This window comes from Ranitomeya variabilis, chromosome 7, assembly GCF_051348905.1.
Source record: "Ranitomeya variabilis isolate aRanVar5 chromosome 7, aRanVar5.hap1, whole genome shotgun sequence".
NCBI classification, from domain to species: domain Eukaryota; kingdom Metazoa; phylum Chordata; class Amphibia; order Anura; family Dendrobatidae; genus Ranitomeya; species Ranitomeya variabilis.
The window spans coordinates 148,303,060-148,320,018 of NC_135238.1; the positions used below are offsets into that span (position 1 = coordinate 148,303,060).

General features: G+C 40.2%; 1 protein-coding gene across 2 annotated transcripts in view; it reads right to left on the reverse strand.

Annotated features, from left to right (window-relative positions):
- Positions 1 to 16,959, reverse strand: part of NBEAL1 (neurobeachin like 1) — a 266,607-nt gene that overhangs the window by 18,138 nt on the left and 231,510 nt on the right. For both annotated transcript variants that reach the window (XM_077272013.1, XM_077272014.1), the window contains 12 exons: positions 12,809 to 12,904; positions 11,125 to 11,249; positions 10,460 to 10,600; positions 9,381 to 9,511; positions 8,326 to 8,435; positions 8,127 to 8,244; positions 7,816 to 7,913; positions 6,486 to 6,602; positions 6,229 to 6,318; positions 4,631 to 4,740; positions 3,977 to 4,149; positions 2,972 to 3,066 (listed from right to left, as the gene is read on the reverse strand). In XM_077272013.1, the coding sequence (XP_077128128.1) occupies positions 2,972 to 3,066; positions 3,977 to 4,149; positions 4,631 to 4,740; positions 6,229 to 6,318; positions 6,486 to 6,602; positions 7,816 to 7,913; positions 8,127 to 8,244; positions 8,326 to 8,435; positions 9,381 to 9,511; positions 10,460 to 10,600; positions 11,125 to 11,249; positions 12,809 to 12,904 (1,404 nt within the window). The remainder of the gene's footprint in view (positions 1 to 2,971; positions 3,067 to 3,976; positions 4,150 to 4,630; positions 4,741 to 6,228; positions 6,319 to 6,485; positions 6,603 to 7,815; positions 7,914 to 8,126; positions 8,245 to 8,325; positions 8,436 to 9,380; positions 9,512 to 10,459; positions 10,601 to 11,124; positions 11,250 to 12,808; positions 12,905 to 16,959) is intronic.

Sequence of the window (16,959 nt, forward strand, 5' to 3'; positions counted from 1 at the left end):
TTGTTAGCTCTATTACATCCATTATTATCGTCGTTGCTTTTGATGTCAAACATGACAATACACGCCGACCTGGCGACGAAATAAAGTTCTGGACTTCTAGCTCCGACCAGCGATATCACAGCAGGATCCAGATCGCTGCTGCGTGTCAAACACAACGAGATCGCTATCCAGGACGCTGCAACGTCACGGATTGTTGTCGTTCTCGTTGCAAAGTTGCTGAGTGTGAAGGTACCTTAAAGCTCTGCCAGTGTCTAGGAAAACTATTCCTGTCCAATTCAACTCACCCCGCTGTTACATTTGTAATTGTATATTTTTCTTGAATTCATGTGAATAATCACTATTTTTTTCAGACATAAAAATGTTTTTCCACTACATAATTTGTTTAAATTGCCCTTTTATCCCCAAAATGGTTTTATGGCTTCTAGTGATGAGCGAGTATACTCATTACTCGGGTTTCCCCGAGCAAGCTCTGGTGGTCTCCGAGTATTTTGGCATGCTCGGAGATTTAGTTTTGCGGTTGCTACACAGGCTGAATACATGTGGAAATTCCCTAACAAACAGGCAACCCCCACATGTATTCAGGCTGTCTAGCATTCACAAATCATGCAGCTGTGATGACAAACTAAATCTCCGAGCATGCAAAATTACTCGGAGACCACCCGAGCGTGCTCGGGGAAACTCGAATAACGAATATACTCACTCATCACTAATGGGTTCACATAGGTCTTGCATTGGTGGCCTCACACCTTGCATTGTTCATGCTTGTATGGTGGAAGCAAAGCTGAACTTTGGAATCCTGAAAAACGCAATGAAACCTGCTGTTTTCTGTAAGCAGATTCTTTACTGCTAAGAGAGCAGGTTTTGTCTGCAGAAAAGAAAAAAAATCGAAGCAAAAAGGCAACATGTGAACAGAATGTGGACAGAGCAAACTGCACTTGGATGTCATCAGTTTTTAACATTGCAATGGGTAGGAGAAGCTTTGCAGTGCATTTATTTTTTTTTCATACAAGAAAATTACTGATGGAACACTATGGTATAAACAAAACATTGACGTAATCTAATTTAAAAAAAAACACTGATGAAAAATCAGTTCATCTTCTGTTTATGAGAAAAATCGGTTCATCTTCTGCATATAAGAAAAATCAGTAGCACCTTGTTGAGCCCTTATTGGACGGAGAAGTAATTAGATGAGCAAGTGATCTTCTTTTCACTCCTTTTCTTGAAAAATATGTGACAAACAGCAAATATGGTTTCTGATAATAGGGGGTGATAACATGAACACTTCTCCATGATCATGTAGGTAAAAATGTCATTTATACAGAACAGTTTGGTCATTACAGTAACACTATTATATTATATACTTAAGTACGGTATGTAGAAAGTGTCAAAACCCACAGATTTTTACCATGAATTGAGAGTCTTGTTATGAAGTTTTTAAAGGTGGAACAAATTGCACTACCATTGAAGGAGAAATCCCCATATCGCTACATCGATGGGAAAAAAAATAGTATGAAAAAAAAAAACAATCCAAAAAACTATACATTACCGACATACCTGTAATCATATCAACCCATAGAAGAAAAGTAACAATATTATGCTGTATGGGGAGCACAAAAAAATCCCGGCATAATTGCAGTTTTCTTCCTATTTCTTCATAACCAAATAGTTAACCAGCAAGTTATATGTGCCACAAAATGGTTCCATTGAAACCACAGCTCATCCAGCTAAAAACAAGCCATCATACAGCAACACTGAAGAAAAATATAAAACCGCATAGCTCTGTGAATGTGGTGTCGCAAAAAAAGAACTTCTACCGAGATAAGCTCCGGGCTGGTGGGAGCCAAGTAAGCAATCCATATGACATGTCCTTATTCCAGACTATTCCAAAAAATCTTCAAGAAAAGCTATAACTATACGCTCTGCTTCCCAAAATGAAAGAATAGAAGACAACATGGTGAACCACATCTAGAGGTTCGTGAACCAAATCTGTCTCCAAATAAAATATCAAATGCAGCTCCCGTCCACCACTCCGGGGTGGTTATGTTCATTGACATGACAATACACTGCAGCTAAAGAGTTCCATATGATTTTGTATACATATATGAATATTTCTTTGGTTGTATATATACCCTTTCTATTTGATGATGTTAATCTTTCATTTTTGTTTTTGTGAATATACCTATAGACACCCTTAATAAAGGCCGAAATGTTGGATGGATTGATGTCTGTATATCCTATCATGTCGGCTATTTATTAAATTGGAAATCATTTGAAACCTTAATCTCTGTTACTTTTTGCGTGCCGGGGGTCATCGTTCTGTATTAATTTTCAGTGGACGGCATCAATATCCTTTAGTAAGGTATTTATGCTATCACGGGTCTCATTATGGGTGTGATTTTGTAAATGTTGGTTCGGAGGTTTTTTGTTTTAATGACAAACTGCATTGAAACCATTAATGTTGCACTATACAACATAATTGCACTAAAAGAAAAACATTAAAAAAAACAACAAAAAATCCGAAACTCACAATCATATCCACATCCTGGCGTGCGGCTCCTGCTTCCTAACCCATGGGCAGCATGAATCACAGCATCACGACAATTGCAGCCAGGTATCGTTTCCTCTGAAATAGTGGTGCGGTATCTCGCTCTCAAAGACCCAGCTCCACTGCAGGTGATTGACAGGTCTTTCGCTGTGTTAAACACCAGGCGATCACTTGAAGCACTGCTGGGAGTAGCCAGCTCGGGGTGGCACTGGACTAGTTTATGTTCCCCAGCTACAACTACTAACCATATAATGCTTCAACGTTTCACACAAAAATACACATGTCTGCGACCACGGTGCTGAATTATTCTGCCTGTGATATGGGCGTCATGAATATCATAATGGGTTCACTTTAAAAAAAAAAAAAAGTTCCTTCCCAACATGAGTAGTAGAAAATGAATAATGTATAAGAAAAGCAATCACCAACCTGTTGTGAGATCTGCCAAATCATGCAGGTTCTGTCCCGAGATCCAGAAATTAAATTAATACAGCAGTAATCTGTGGCTAGGCAGGTCACAATGTCTACGACATGTGGGGAGGAGGTTAAAAAATGAGAGAAATAAAGCATCGTTATCTATCTGTACAACTGAATTCATTTTTTTTTAATTTTATAAAGCAGAGTCATTAGTAATCACTAGTTCTGACTTGGATTTGACAAAATCATAACTTAAAATTCCTGCAAAGCAAACCTGAAAATTGCCTGCCGGTTATTTTACAGCAGAGAACAGACCGGTGTAGTTATCGGGCAAGCACGGCCACCTCCCCGATGATGAACGGCATATACTGACATGGGGTAGGTCTGGTATACAAATCCCCCTTAGATTTGGGCAGCATGAACCTCCAGACCTCTTCCCTTTAGGTTAGGATTTTCAAACCAGCTTTGTTTTACATAGCAAGGTGATGGGTATTAATAGTTAACTGACCAAAATATTATATGGACTGTTTTCCCCCAATCTGTAGCACAAGCTTTAGAAGCTTGAGAATGCTGTACTATCTATAGGCAGCTTGATAGAGAAGGACGGGTTGGATATACAGTTTTAAACAAAAGATTCACTGTAACTTATAAATTATTCTTTTATCAATTCTGTCCAACCTGGGTTTAACATACAAAAAGGGGGTCCCAATATAGAGACAGCGGTCAGAACCACCCACTTGACTACGAAGCCCTGGATAAGCAGGGTCTTCAGTGAATAAAGTACACGTTACACTGAATCCTTTTCCAAACACCTATATATGAATCTGTCCAGCTCTATATAATCATGCCGGCAGACTGTGTTCATTTTGCCCAGTTACTAGACTTCTAGGCACACAACACTAAACTATGGGGGGCCGTGATAAAATCATTGTCTATGGCTGATGTGACCCAAAAACATCAAAAGGTTTTAAACAGAAATCCAACAGCTTTTGCCATTGATATAAGTGAGATTCTTACCCATGTGCCGGATGTGCTGTCCAATCACTTTGCCTTTAGCTAGTGAAGTCACTCTGATGCTGTTATCCCAGTGACCACCACTGAACAACACTTTCCCATCATGGGACACGACAAACAGTTTTGATGATATCTCAAGGCCAGGAGCGAATGGGCCGGACACAACCCTCTGAGTTCTAAAAATGAGAGATAAATTCATGATCTGTTTCCCTAATGTATCCATGCTCAAGTAGCTGTACTCTAACTTTAATGTGTACCCATTATTTTTTTATTTTCCGTCCTTTAAATCCAAAATTTGGTTCCAAGCTTTGGAAATTATCATTGTGATGGATGCAGTTTTTGTGATGCTGCGCTCTACATCTCCTGCTGTGCTTTCTGTAGCCAGAGTTACAGGGTACCCCCCATAAGAAAATATTGCCTGTGCTTCTGTAGTCACGTGTATTTACATTTTATCACCTGCCTCTTTACACCAGAAACGATTATGTGGAAGTGTTTCAGTGCGGTCAGGTTTGCCTTACCGACCCCACATCCCTCTATTCTCGCACAACCACCACGTCCACTGAATCTGCTGTCAATCACAAAGCTCTTTTGCTTGAGCGTGACTATCACCAAGATGTAATGTGTTCTGTGCTCATACTTCTCTAGATTTACACTTACTTTTGATTAGATACAGTTTGGTCCTTGGTAAAGGTAAAATAATTTGAAATGTTCTTGTCATATGGCAGCCATCCATGGGTTCCAATAACCAGACTCTGACTTACTGTCACCTAAACCAGAAAAACAAGAAAGTCAATGAGTGGTATCAGATGGTTAAAGGTGTCAAACCATTGCTGAGCACATACACGATGGGCTTTATTACTGAACACTGCTGCAAGAAGATTCAGATCAGATGTCAGCTCTTATTTTTCTGATGAAGGACAGGAAATATAGCAGTGAATGGTTTGGCAACTTTTTATTTTTTTTCTTGCACCAATAATCATATAAGAGGACTAATCACCAGCCGCTGTCATATGGAATAAAGAGTATACAGTTATGCGTTCCTATGTTCTCTATGAGAAGGCAGCTGACACGTCGTCAGGTGGCTTATCTTCAAAAGAACAATTCAATCGGCAGGCCAAAATCGGACATGTGTGATTGATATCTCCCCTGACCATCAGTCGGCCGACTCTCCAATACACATTAGACCTTTGGCCAAACAAATCAATATCAGTGGGTTTGGCCAGCATTCGTTTAATGTGTATGGGGGGGGGGGGGGATTTGACAATCCAGCTGTTATTTGATTCGCTAAAAAGTGGTACATGAACGCTATAGTTGGATCTCATAAACTGGCATTGAGAGCTTCTGTCCATTACCTCTGATTCCCAATCAGTCAGGAGTTGCGGTTACAAGATGACGGCGTGGGCCCAGTGCGGTGCCAGACAGAGGCTGGTGTGTATAATATCATGGTCAGGGAACTTACATTAGTGGCACCTCTCCAGCGCTGAAATGTAAAAGCTGGTGTGGTGCTTAAACACTTTCTATGGAAATTAGTAGAATAAACCTATTCCTGTGACGTATAAAACTACCAAAAGCCAAATGGGACTTTAAGGACAAATCTATAATAAGGAATCGGTCACCAGGTTTATCCTGCTTGATCTGAGACCAGCATACAAATAAGGACAAAGACCATGATTCTAAGGCTACTTTCACACTAGCGTCGGTACAGGCCCGTCGCAGTGCGTTGGGCCGACGTACCGACGCATGCTGTGAAATAAATGCACAACGGGGGGCAGCGGATGCAGTTTCTCAACACATCCGCTGCCCCATTGTAAGGTCCGGGGAGGTGGGGGCGGAGTTTCGGCCGCACATGCGCGGTTGAAAATGGCGGACACGACGAACAAAAAAAGTTACATGGAACATTTTTTTTTGTGCCGACGGTCCGCCAAACACGACGCAACCGTCGCACAACGGATGCGACGTGTGGCAATCCGTCGCTAATGCAAGTCTATGGAGAAAAAATACATCCTGCGGGCAACTTTGCAGGATGCATTTTTTCTCCAAAACGACGCTTTGCGACGTACGTCACACGACGCTAGTGTGAAAGTAGCCTAACACTGAGGCACTGACTTTATTTTGTCCTATAGTTGTACAATAAACTTCCTGACAGATTTGCTATGAATATAAAACGGCAAGCTCTGCTGTTTTTGTGGGTCAGAGAACTTTCAGGTGACATGTAACTTCCCACTTATCTATATGTCATTTTTCCTTTAACTCACCAATGTTTCTGGGCTTCCCTGAGATATAAAGGAACGTAACTGACTCTTTGGGACGATGGCTTTAACCATAGGAATTTCATCGCTAATACCCTAAAGAAAGACATAAAAGCTAAAGGAACATTTCTTTACAATCACATTATAAATTCATATAGAAAGGATATTCAGAACTTTATGGACGGTAACTTTATGCAAAGTTATAAATTATTTGTTACATGTGACTGTTTGCTATTTTGTGGTTGATCTGTTCCCCAGATTACCTTTATAAAGAACGACTTCAGCTCTGTGAGGTTTTGGAATAAGTTCAGCGTTCCACTGTCCAGTTTGGTCTGTTTCAGTAAAGCTTCTTCTGCAGATAGTCGGGTCGGATGAGGTTCCTGGATTGTATTCAGAAAAAATATTTGATACAAAATGAGCTGATCCCACTATTTATGACATTGCCTGATAAAAGTGCACACATTGCAAAGACACCGATTCAACAAAATCAATGAAGATCTGGGGAGTGGAAACTTGGTAGCCGAAGGATTGGATCTAAACTGAAAACAGAGCTATCTGAATAAGGATTGTAGCTCTTCATTGGTTAACTGGGGTGTGAAAAAAGAAATCGTTTAAGTCCCATCCATGTTGACGTAATGCTGTGCTGCCCTATCATATCCCCTTAGTAGCAGCCACAATTTTTTTTTTTTTACTTTTCCTGATGTGGCTGTAGGAGGTATTGTTTATGTGAGATAAATTGCAATATTTTTTAGCAATGTTTTAAAGGTATATATAAATAATGTATATTTTTTATAATTTTTCTTTGCGGCACAAATAGAAAAAAGCAATTAAGTCAAATGTTTAGTTTTCTTTGTTTATACTTTTTACAGTTCAAATCTCGCTTCAAATAACCTGTTGAGTGAATATTCCAGGTCAGGTGGATGCCCAATGTGTGATTGTTTTTATACATTTACACACACATCTAAAAACATTTTAGTATTTATTACTTACTTTATGAAAAAAAAATTTCAGATGTTAAATACATTTTTGTTTTTATTTTACATAATTTGTCCACCATAAGATCCTAAAATATCTCAGGGGAATTTTTTTAATTATTTTTCTTTTCCACTGTAACTTGGGCATCCATTGTTCCAGGCACAGGGGAAACCAGTCCCATGCTGTGCCACAGGTGGCTGGCAGATTTGAGCTGGACCCTGCAGCTCTGCTATGCTGGCACAGTCCCGGTAATCATGTAATCACTGGGTCCTACAGAAGCGTCTATAGTGCCGACACTTCTGTTTGGTGCATAGCACTCATCGAGCACTATATAATCAGTAGACGAGAAAACAGAAATCATGAACTGCTTCTGTCTTCTTCCCAGGTCACCGACTGTCAGATACTGCTAGATTGCAAGATCAAGAACTAACGGATTAAAAATACTAAAGTAACTTAACGTCCACTGGTTCGATATTTTCAATGACTGGGAATTATGGAACTGCCAACTCCCGAGGACAAGATTATTGTAAAAATGATGTATATAGCTGGTTATTGAAATGTAATACATAAGAAAAATAGCAAAGCTAGAATATATTGCAAGTGTAATTCACTGCATACCTTCAACAGCTGGCATGGCGTTTGTCCAAAATTATTGATCATTCCTTCTATTGCTTTCCTTTCTTTCTCATCTGCAATTGCATCCAGGTCCACAGCACCTGATTTTGGAAGCAAACACATATTTAGCATTTTCCTCTTCAATGAGTAGAAATGTTAACTGCTTTAATAACTACTAGACAATAAACATTATCTGGGACTGTCTAGAGTTTTGTTAGGAACACATTAAACTATGGTTACAAGTAAAAGTTGCCACTGACATATGAAGCTTTATAGAGATTTGGTAAAAGCGATCACATATGATAAGTCATTACCTTCATAGCTACAGTAATAAAATACATTAAGCGCCTCCACAGCTGCAGGTCCCCTTTGCTTATATCCGAAAATCAGATCTATCCATTCATGGAGATGGGCAGAAACATATTCTGACTCCTGGAGACAGAAGTTACAAGGAGGAAATAGTACATTTCTAAAGCAATGAAGATGGAATTTTCAAAATGCAAAATGACATACCAAGGCCTTCCTGTGCTTTCTGATGAAATCTTCAGGACTGTTGGCCCATTTCGGAAGAATTACATCATTTACTCTCTCTTTAGAAATCTGCAACCTTCCCAAGTCAAATCCTTTAATAAATAAAATACAATTATTCATACCAGTATACAGACTTCCCACTTTGCAGGAAGGAATACTTATCCAATATATATTGGCTTCATCACTACATCTTAGCAGTCACCATAATTGCGCTAATACAATTAGGACTCCTTCCCACCTCTGGCACAATTGTCATTATCGCTTTTTACATGCTTAAAGAAAAAAAATGGGGACGGCTACACCAAAAGTAAAAAATAAATCAGTAGTATTTAGCTAGGATATTTTACCAAAGAGAATTTAGAATGTAGCAATTAAGGTAAAATATAATGTGTATTAAACTAATGCAATAAAAAAGTTAATAAATAACCTATTAAAAAGTGCTAGAGTGGAAAAATGTGTATTGTGCAATAAATGGACGCAATCATTAATAGTATATGAGTTTTACAAACTACTATACTATTAATGGTTGTGTCCATTTATTGCACAATACACATTTTTGCACTCTAGCACTTTTTAATAGGTTATTGACCTTTTTATTGCATTAGTTTAATAAAAGTTATACTTTACCTTAACTGCTAATTTCTAAAAAATAAATAAATAATAAAAAGATAAATCAATACCAACAGAAATGTGTCAGTTCTTCACTTATATTTGCGATCTTTAATTTTTCACAGATTGCCACTTGGTATCAGCAGTGGCAAAAAGAAAGACAGAGGTCGGATTCAACTACGCATCGCCTGAAGTCAACAGAACAGCGCACATGTAAATTGCTAGAGATTTCAGGCACATGCCATATTACTCTGTGTTTGAAACTTTTTTAATCATTTTGACTCTCCAAAATCTAAATATCATTGTTAATTAAGATAGAATAATGTTACCTAAAAACCTAAAACTGCCAATGGTTCACCCTTCACCATCAATATAGTTTGGGTGTACTCTATTAATGTGCATTTCACTCATGTTTTATTCTTTATTACCATTTTTATTTTCAAGGAACTCTGGGAAATAGAAAAATTCTGGAATTAGTTCCTTCACGTCATTTGGATTATCGACAAGCGCTTGCCAAGTGGCCGGAATCGAGTGAAACTGGCGATCTGCACAGTCAAATCTGCACAACAGAACGAGAAGGGGCAAAATGGTGATTAACGGTTTTCCTTTTACAGAGTTAAGAGCCTATAGATTAGAAATAAGCATTATACACTAGTGTTAGAGCTTTACCTCTGTGTAACATTTATATTAACATCAACTTGTTAATCTCACTGACCTATAAAATATATTTTAGAAGAAAAATTATTAAAACTAAAACAATCACAATCAGGGGCAGATATACCATAAGCAATATATGCCGTTGCAAGGGGCACAATGTGACACAAAGGCAGCAAGATAATATCTATTAGTTTGCATGTAAAGGATGATGCCAATAACCATCACTGCTCACAAATAGCGGTCAAATGTTTATATCAGGGCTATCGATGCTGATGACGTATCCGTAGGGTGCAGACAGCAAATGCCGCGGCACAGCACAGTTCTGCTCACTGTATAGTGGCCGCTGCTGAGAACTAAAGCTCAGCTCCTATGCAACAGAATATGAGATAAGCTGCAGTTCTGGGCAGTAAACACAGCTCTGCTGTTCAAGCATTGACTGTTTACATCTGGCCAGCACAAGAGCAGGGAGCGGCTGATCAGAGGGAGTAGCGGATATCAGACGTCTACTGATCCGACAATGATGATCTGTCATTAGACTAGGCCAACAATATCATTAGCATGGACAACCCCTTTAAAGTGTATCATTCACCAAATTATACTTTAGGGTCCCTTTGTGTTTTTCCCTGAATTAGTCTAAAGACTAGAGGTGCGAAGATATATAAAATTCAGGACAGCTGCGTTGTTAGTTACTGGAGGAGAATCCCAATCACAAAATGCAATACAGGGACCAATGATTGTTCTAAATACACATAAAAAGGGCAATTTGGTTCTTGCACACAGGCCACTGGCTGACTTCTCTCCACACCTGGTCCAGTAAACCCCTAAACAACCATCTTAATCACAAATATACCTTCCACTCTGAAGCTGGATGTGTAGAGTAGTAAATGGCTCCACACGAATGAGATAGTGCATCACGCCAGCAGCATTGGAGTAGTGGGTACCATAGTGGAAACTGTCAATCTTCCCAGAAGGATCTTCAAAGTTTTCATACCTTAATGTGAGTTACATTTAACATTTAAATAAAGTTTATAATTATTTCTCCTTAAACAGTTGTTCCACTACTTTTATGCTTAAGATAGGGCTTCAATATCAGATTGTGGTAGTCCAGGACCTCTACTGACTTGTTAGCAGTTGTGACCACAGCCAGGTGCTACAAATCCCTCCTACTCTTATTCACTACACAGTTTACATAGCTGTGGTATTCAGCATCACAGACCACTGCCGGCACCGAGAACAGCTGATCATTGAGTGTGCTGACCCGGACTGATCTGATGTATTGATGACCTCTCCTGTGCTTAGGTTGTCAATATAAAAGTAGTGGAAGAACCCTTAATACGCATCACTTGCATGTATAAGGCTGAATTTCAGATTTAGATATGTATATTACCATAATATATATATTTTTTTTTTATTATGGCTGCACATTAATGGCCGACCCAAAGAATAAATAGCATGAAACCATTATTAATTTAATTCAGATTATTATCATATGACACAAAAATGCTTTTGTCTTACTTTTCTCGCACAGCAGCAGCATTCTTATCATTGACTACCCCAATGGGCTTGGATAGGTCCCTAAATACAGCTGGGTTGTTCAGGTCAAGCTCTTCCGATGTGTAGTCTTGAAGCACCCATGGAAACTGACAAATAATAAAGCAGTTTAGCTATAAGGCGATCGAAACATAGTTTCAGAACTTATAAAAAACAGCACATTTTCTGAACAATGACACTGCAGGCCGATAGATTATAAGAAAGAAACCTGCACTAAACATTGTTCCCAGAGGCATCACTGGGTAATAGGCACATGTATAACTCACCACCGGGTAACAGGCACATGTATAACTCACCACCGGTTAACAGGCACATGTATAACTCATCACTGGGTAACAGGCACATGTATAACTCATCACTGGGTAACAGGCACATGTATAACTCACCACTGGGTAACAGGCACATGTATAACTCACCACTGGTTAACAGGCACATGTATAACTCAACACCGGGTAACAGGCACATGTATAACTCACCACTGGTTAACAGGCACATGTATAACTCATCACTGGGTAACAGGCACATGTATAACTCATCACTGGGTAACAGGCACATGTATAACTCATCACTGGGTAACAGGCACATGTATAACTCACCACTGGGTAACAGGCACATGTATAACTCACCACTGGGTAACAGGCACATGTATAACTCACCACCGGGTAACAGGCACATGTATAACTCACCACTGGGTAACAGGCACATGTATAACTCACCACTGGGTAACAGGCACATGTATAACTCACCACTGGGTAACAGGCACATGTATAACTCACCACTGGGTAACAGGCACATGTATAACTCACCACCGGGTAACAGGCACATGTATAACTCACCACCGGGTAACAGGCACATGTATAACTCACCACTGGGTAACAGGCACATGTATAACTCACCACTGGTTAAACAGGCACATGTATAACTCACCACTGGTTAAACAGGCACATGTATAACTCACCACCGGGTAACAGGCACATGTATAACTCACCACCGGGTAACAGGCACATGTATAACTCACCACCGGGTAACAGGCACATGTATAACTCACCACCGGGTAACAGGCACATGTATAACTCACCACTGGGTAACAGGCACATGTATAAGTCACCACTGGGTAACAGGCGCTTGTATAACTCACCACTGGTTAACAGGCACATGTATAACTCACCACTGGGTAACAGGCACATGTATAACTCACCACCGGGTAACAGGCACATGTATAACTCACCACTGGGTAACAGGCACATGTATAACTCACCACTGGGTAACAGGCACATGTATAACTCACCACTGGGTAACAGGCACATGTATAACTCACCACCGGGTAACAGGCACATGTATAACTCACCACCGGGTAACAGGCACATGTATAACTCACCACTGGGTAACAGGCACATGTATAACTCACCACCGGGTAACAGGCACATGTATAAGTCACCACCGGGTAACAGGCACATGTATAACTCACCACTGGGTAACAGGCACATGTATAACTCACCACCGGGTAACAGGCACATGTATAACTCACCACTGGGTAACAGGCACATGTATAAGTCACCACTGGGTAACAGGCGCTTGTATAACTCACCACTGGTTAACAGGCACATGTATCACTCACCACTGGGTAACAGGCACATGTATAACTCACCACTGGGTACTGGGCAAGATCATTGTATGTTCTTCCAGCTATTGTATTCAGCTGAATGAGGTAGTCAAAATTTGACATCTCTCTATTCACCCATTTCTACAGAAAGAAAAAAACAGATAAATATGAATGACTGTTAATCGGAGTCAAATATTCTGTAATTTTTTACTTACTTGAAAAGCTAGGACACAAGATTCCAACTGTACTGCAAACATCTACACTATAATGTGCACAGTATAGAAAAGTATTAGGACACGTCCTCAAATCATTAAATTCAAGTTTTGCGTTCATTTCCGTTGCCAAGTTATATAAGCATGGAGTCTGCCTTTACTAACATTTGTGAAAAAATGTCTTGTTCTAGAGAGATCACTGAAATAGAGCCTGGTCCTATAATAGGACGCCACCAGTGTAACAAGTTGCTTAGTGAAGTATTCCACCATCAACTGTGAGTGGTATTATAGAAAAGTGTCAGCGTTTAGAAACCACAGTAATCCAGGAAAAAAAAAATTTTTTTACATCCTTTAAAGCGGTAAACGTTTCAGGTAAGATGTGATGAGTGACTCCTCACTTCTTTCCATTCCCTTACCGAGCGGGAGGTAAGAAGTGGCAGTGGCGGATTTGCAGATGGAGGGATTCCTGCTCGCTCCAATGCTTTTTTCCTTCTTCTAAAGTACGTAGTGTAGGTAGTATTGTTATGGGTGAAGGATAGGGCACACAGAAATCCCCAGAGATATCTCGTTTGCGTTGCTTGTAAAGCCAGAGCAATAATAGGCAACAGAGATCTCCGTGTGGATAGTGGAGGGAGATATATCGGCATAGAGATGGACTGTGTGAGGTAAGTCCATTGAATCTTCCTGGTGCAGCTTCAACATCACGTCCCTTGAATAATCATAAGTGCAAGGACATTCCATTGTTCTATGGATCCTTGTTATACGGTGCAACAGTGGATAAACCTAAAGGCCCCGTCTCACATAGCGAGATCGCTAGCGATATCGCTGCTGAGTCACAAGTTTTGTGACGCAACAGCGACCTCAGTAGCGATCTCGCTATGTGTGACACGTACCAGCGATCAGGCCCCTGCTGTGAGATCGCTGGTCGTGTCGGAATGGCCTGGACCTTTTTTTGGTCGTTGAGGCCCCGCTGACATCGCTGAATGGGTGTGTGTGACACCGATCCAGCGATGTCTTCACTGGTAACCAGGGTAAACATCGGGTTACTAAGCGCAGGGCCGCGCTTTTAGTAACCCGATGTTTACCCTGGTTACCAGCGTAAATGTAAAAAAAAAAAAACAGTACATACTCACCATCTGATGTCCGTCAGGTCCCTTGCCGTCTGCTTCCTGCTCTCACTGACTGCCGGCCGTACAGTGAGAAGTGAGAGCACAGCAGTGACGTCACCACTGCGCTCTGCTCTCACTGTACGGCCGGATCTCAGTCAGAGCAGGAAGCAGACGCCAAGGGACCTGGACACCGAAAGGCGAGTATGTACTGTTTGTTTTTTTGGGTAACCAGGGTAAACATCGGGTTTCTAAGCGCGGCCCTGCACTTAGTAACCCGATGTTTACCCTGGTTACCCGGGTGCTGCAGGGGGACTTCGGCATCGTTGAAGACAGTTTCAACGATGCCGAAGTCGTTCCCCTGATCGTTGGTCGCTGGAGAGAGCTGTCTGTGTGACAGCTCCCCAGCGACCACACAGCGACTTACCAACGATCACGGCCAGGTCATATCGCTGGTCGTGATCGTTGGTAAATCGCTTAGTGAGACGGGGCCTTAAGGGAGACGTGCCGAAAACGAAGTCATAGCAATTTCTTGCAAAGTTCTGATGCTTTCGGGAAGGTCCTTTATACAATTACCACCTTTATGGGAGCTTTTTTTCAATGTCCTCATATTTAAGTTCCAAGAAATAAAAGGTACTCAGACTGTTTTGGCATCCCTTGATCTTTTTCTTGTCCGTCCATGTGTTGTACATTTTTTTTTCCAGGATTTATGTGTGTTATGCTATATCCTGGAGTTGGGTTGTGAAAGTCTCCAAAGCAGATGCCAGTTTCGATTTAAAAGTTTCATGTATGTTTTTTAGCAGCGTAAAAGTTGCCAAGCTCAAGACTGGTTATGCAAACAGTGAGTTAGGGGCTTCAGAGTTACCATCCTGTGGAGCCTCGGAGGAAGGTGGAGCCACTGTGGCCACTGCTGCTGTCCAGTTTGTATGTTGGGCCATGAGAAGATCAAGAGAAGGCAACTAGTGGTCGTTCTCTTCTAGCATGATCTTTGGCATGAATGTCTCTGGGATTATTCCCTGGGGTATTAAGCCAAGTGTTTGTGGCGTAGGTGCTATAAAGTGCTATTTTTAGTTGGCCATAACATGGCGCTCAGCCAGACATGTCTGCTCTTGCCGAGAGCTGCACAGATGCCCTCAGTAGCTATGGACTTAGAAGGGGATATAATAAAAGCTATAGATGTAATGCAGGTGTCCTAATATTTTGTCCATTCTGTATGTTTTGTTTTTGTTTTTTTACTTGTCTCAAGTCTCTTTCTTAACTGGATATTACATAATATTTAATTTATATAGTAAAAACCGCAAACCTTAGCAACAAGACAATAAAAATTGTAATCATACATAGTCATCAGTAGCAGATTGTATGAATGCTGTGTCACTGTATTAGACTCTACTCATATCCGCACGTTTATAACGAAAGTCATAACCCCTGTGCGGATAAGTTATACATCATGCACAAACATCACACAGAAGACCTAAGTGGCTTAAAAGAGGCAATCATGCTTCTACTAGCGTCTTCTTACAGCTAGAAGTGATATACGAGTTGCTATTCTTACTTTCATATGAATAGAAACTTTGTAGGTGAAAACATACCTTTTTTTGCAGGTACTATTTAATAAAAAAACAAACAAATCAGTAAAAGGATTGTGAACCATTAAAGGTGTTTTCCACCCCAAGGCATCCTTTTGGCAATAAATAATACTAAGTGTTTAACATAGCTTTTCTATTACTGGAGCTTCGTTATATCTAGCAGTATCAGATATAGACATTATTCATACGATACACACTGTGTGTATTCCGGAAGCAGAACTGCTTGTCGAAAATTTGCTCTGGAGTGGAAATCTCCTTAACCCCTTCACCCCCAAGGGTGGTTTGCACGTTAATGACCGGGCCAATTTTTACAATTCTGACCACTGTCCCTTTATGAGGTTATAACTCTGGAACGCTTCAACGGATCTTGGCGATTCTGACATTGTTTTCTCGTGACATATTGTACTTCATGTTAGTGGTAAAATTTCTTCGATATAGCTTGCGTTTATTTGTGAAAAAAACGAATATTTGGCGAAAATTTTGAAAATTTCGCAATTTTCCAACTTTGAATTTTTATGCCCTTAAATCACAGACATATGTCACACAAAATACTTAATAAATAACATTTCCCACATGTCTACTTTACATCAGCACAATTTTGGAACCAAAATTTTTTTTTGTTAGGGAGTTATAAGGGTTAAAAGTTGACCAGCAATTTCTCATTTTTACAACACCATTTTTTTTTAGGGACCACATCTCATTTGAAGTCATTTTGAGGGGTCTATATGATAGAAAATACCCAAGTGTGACACCATTCTAAAAACTGCACCCCTCAAGGTACTCAAAACCACTTTCAAGAAGTTTATTAACCCTTCAGGTGTTTCACAGGAATTTTTGGAATGTTTAAATAAAAATGAACATTTAACTTTTTTTCACACAAAATTTATTTCAGCTCCAATTTGTTTTATTTTACCAAGGGTAACAGGAGAAAATAGACCCCAAAAGTTGTTGTACAATTTGTCCTGAGTACGCTGATACCCCATATGTGGGGGTAAACCACAGTTTGGGCGCATGGCAGAGCTTGGAAGCAAAGGAGCGCCATTTGACTTTTCAATGCAAAATTGACTGGAATTGAGATGGGACGCCATGTTGCATTTGGAGAGCCCCTGATGTGCCTAAACATTGAAACCCCTAACAAGTGACACCATTTTGGAAAGTAGACCCCCTAAGGAACTTATCTAGATGTGTGGTGAGCACTTTGACCCAACAAGTGCTTTACAGAAGTTTATAATGCAGAGCCGTAAAAATAAAAAATCATATTTTTTCACAAAAATGATCTTTTCACCCCCAAT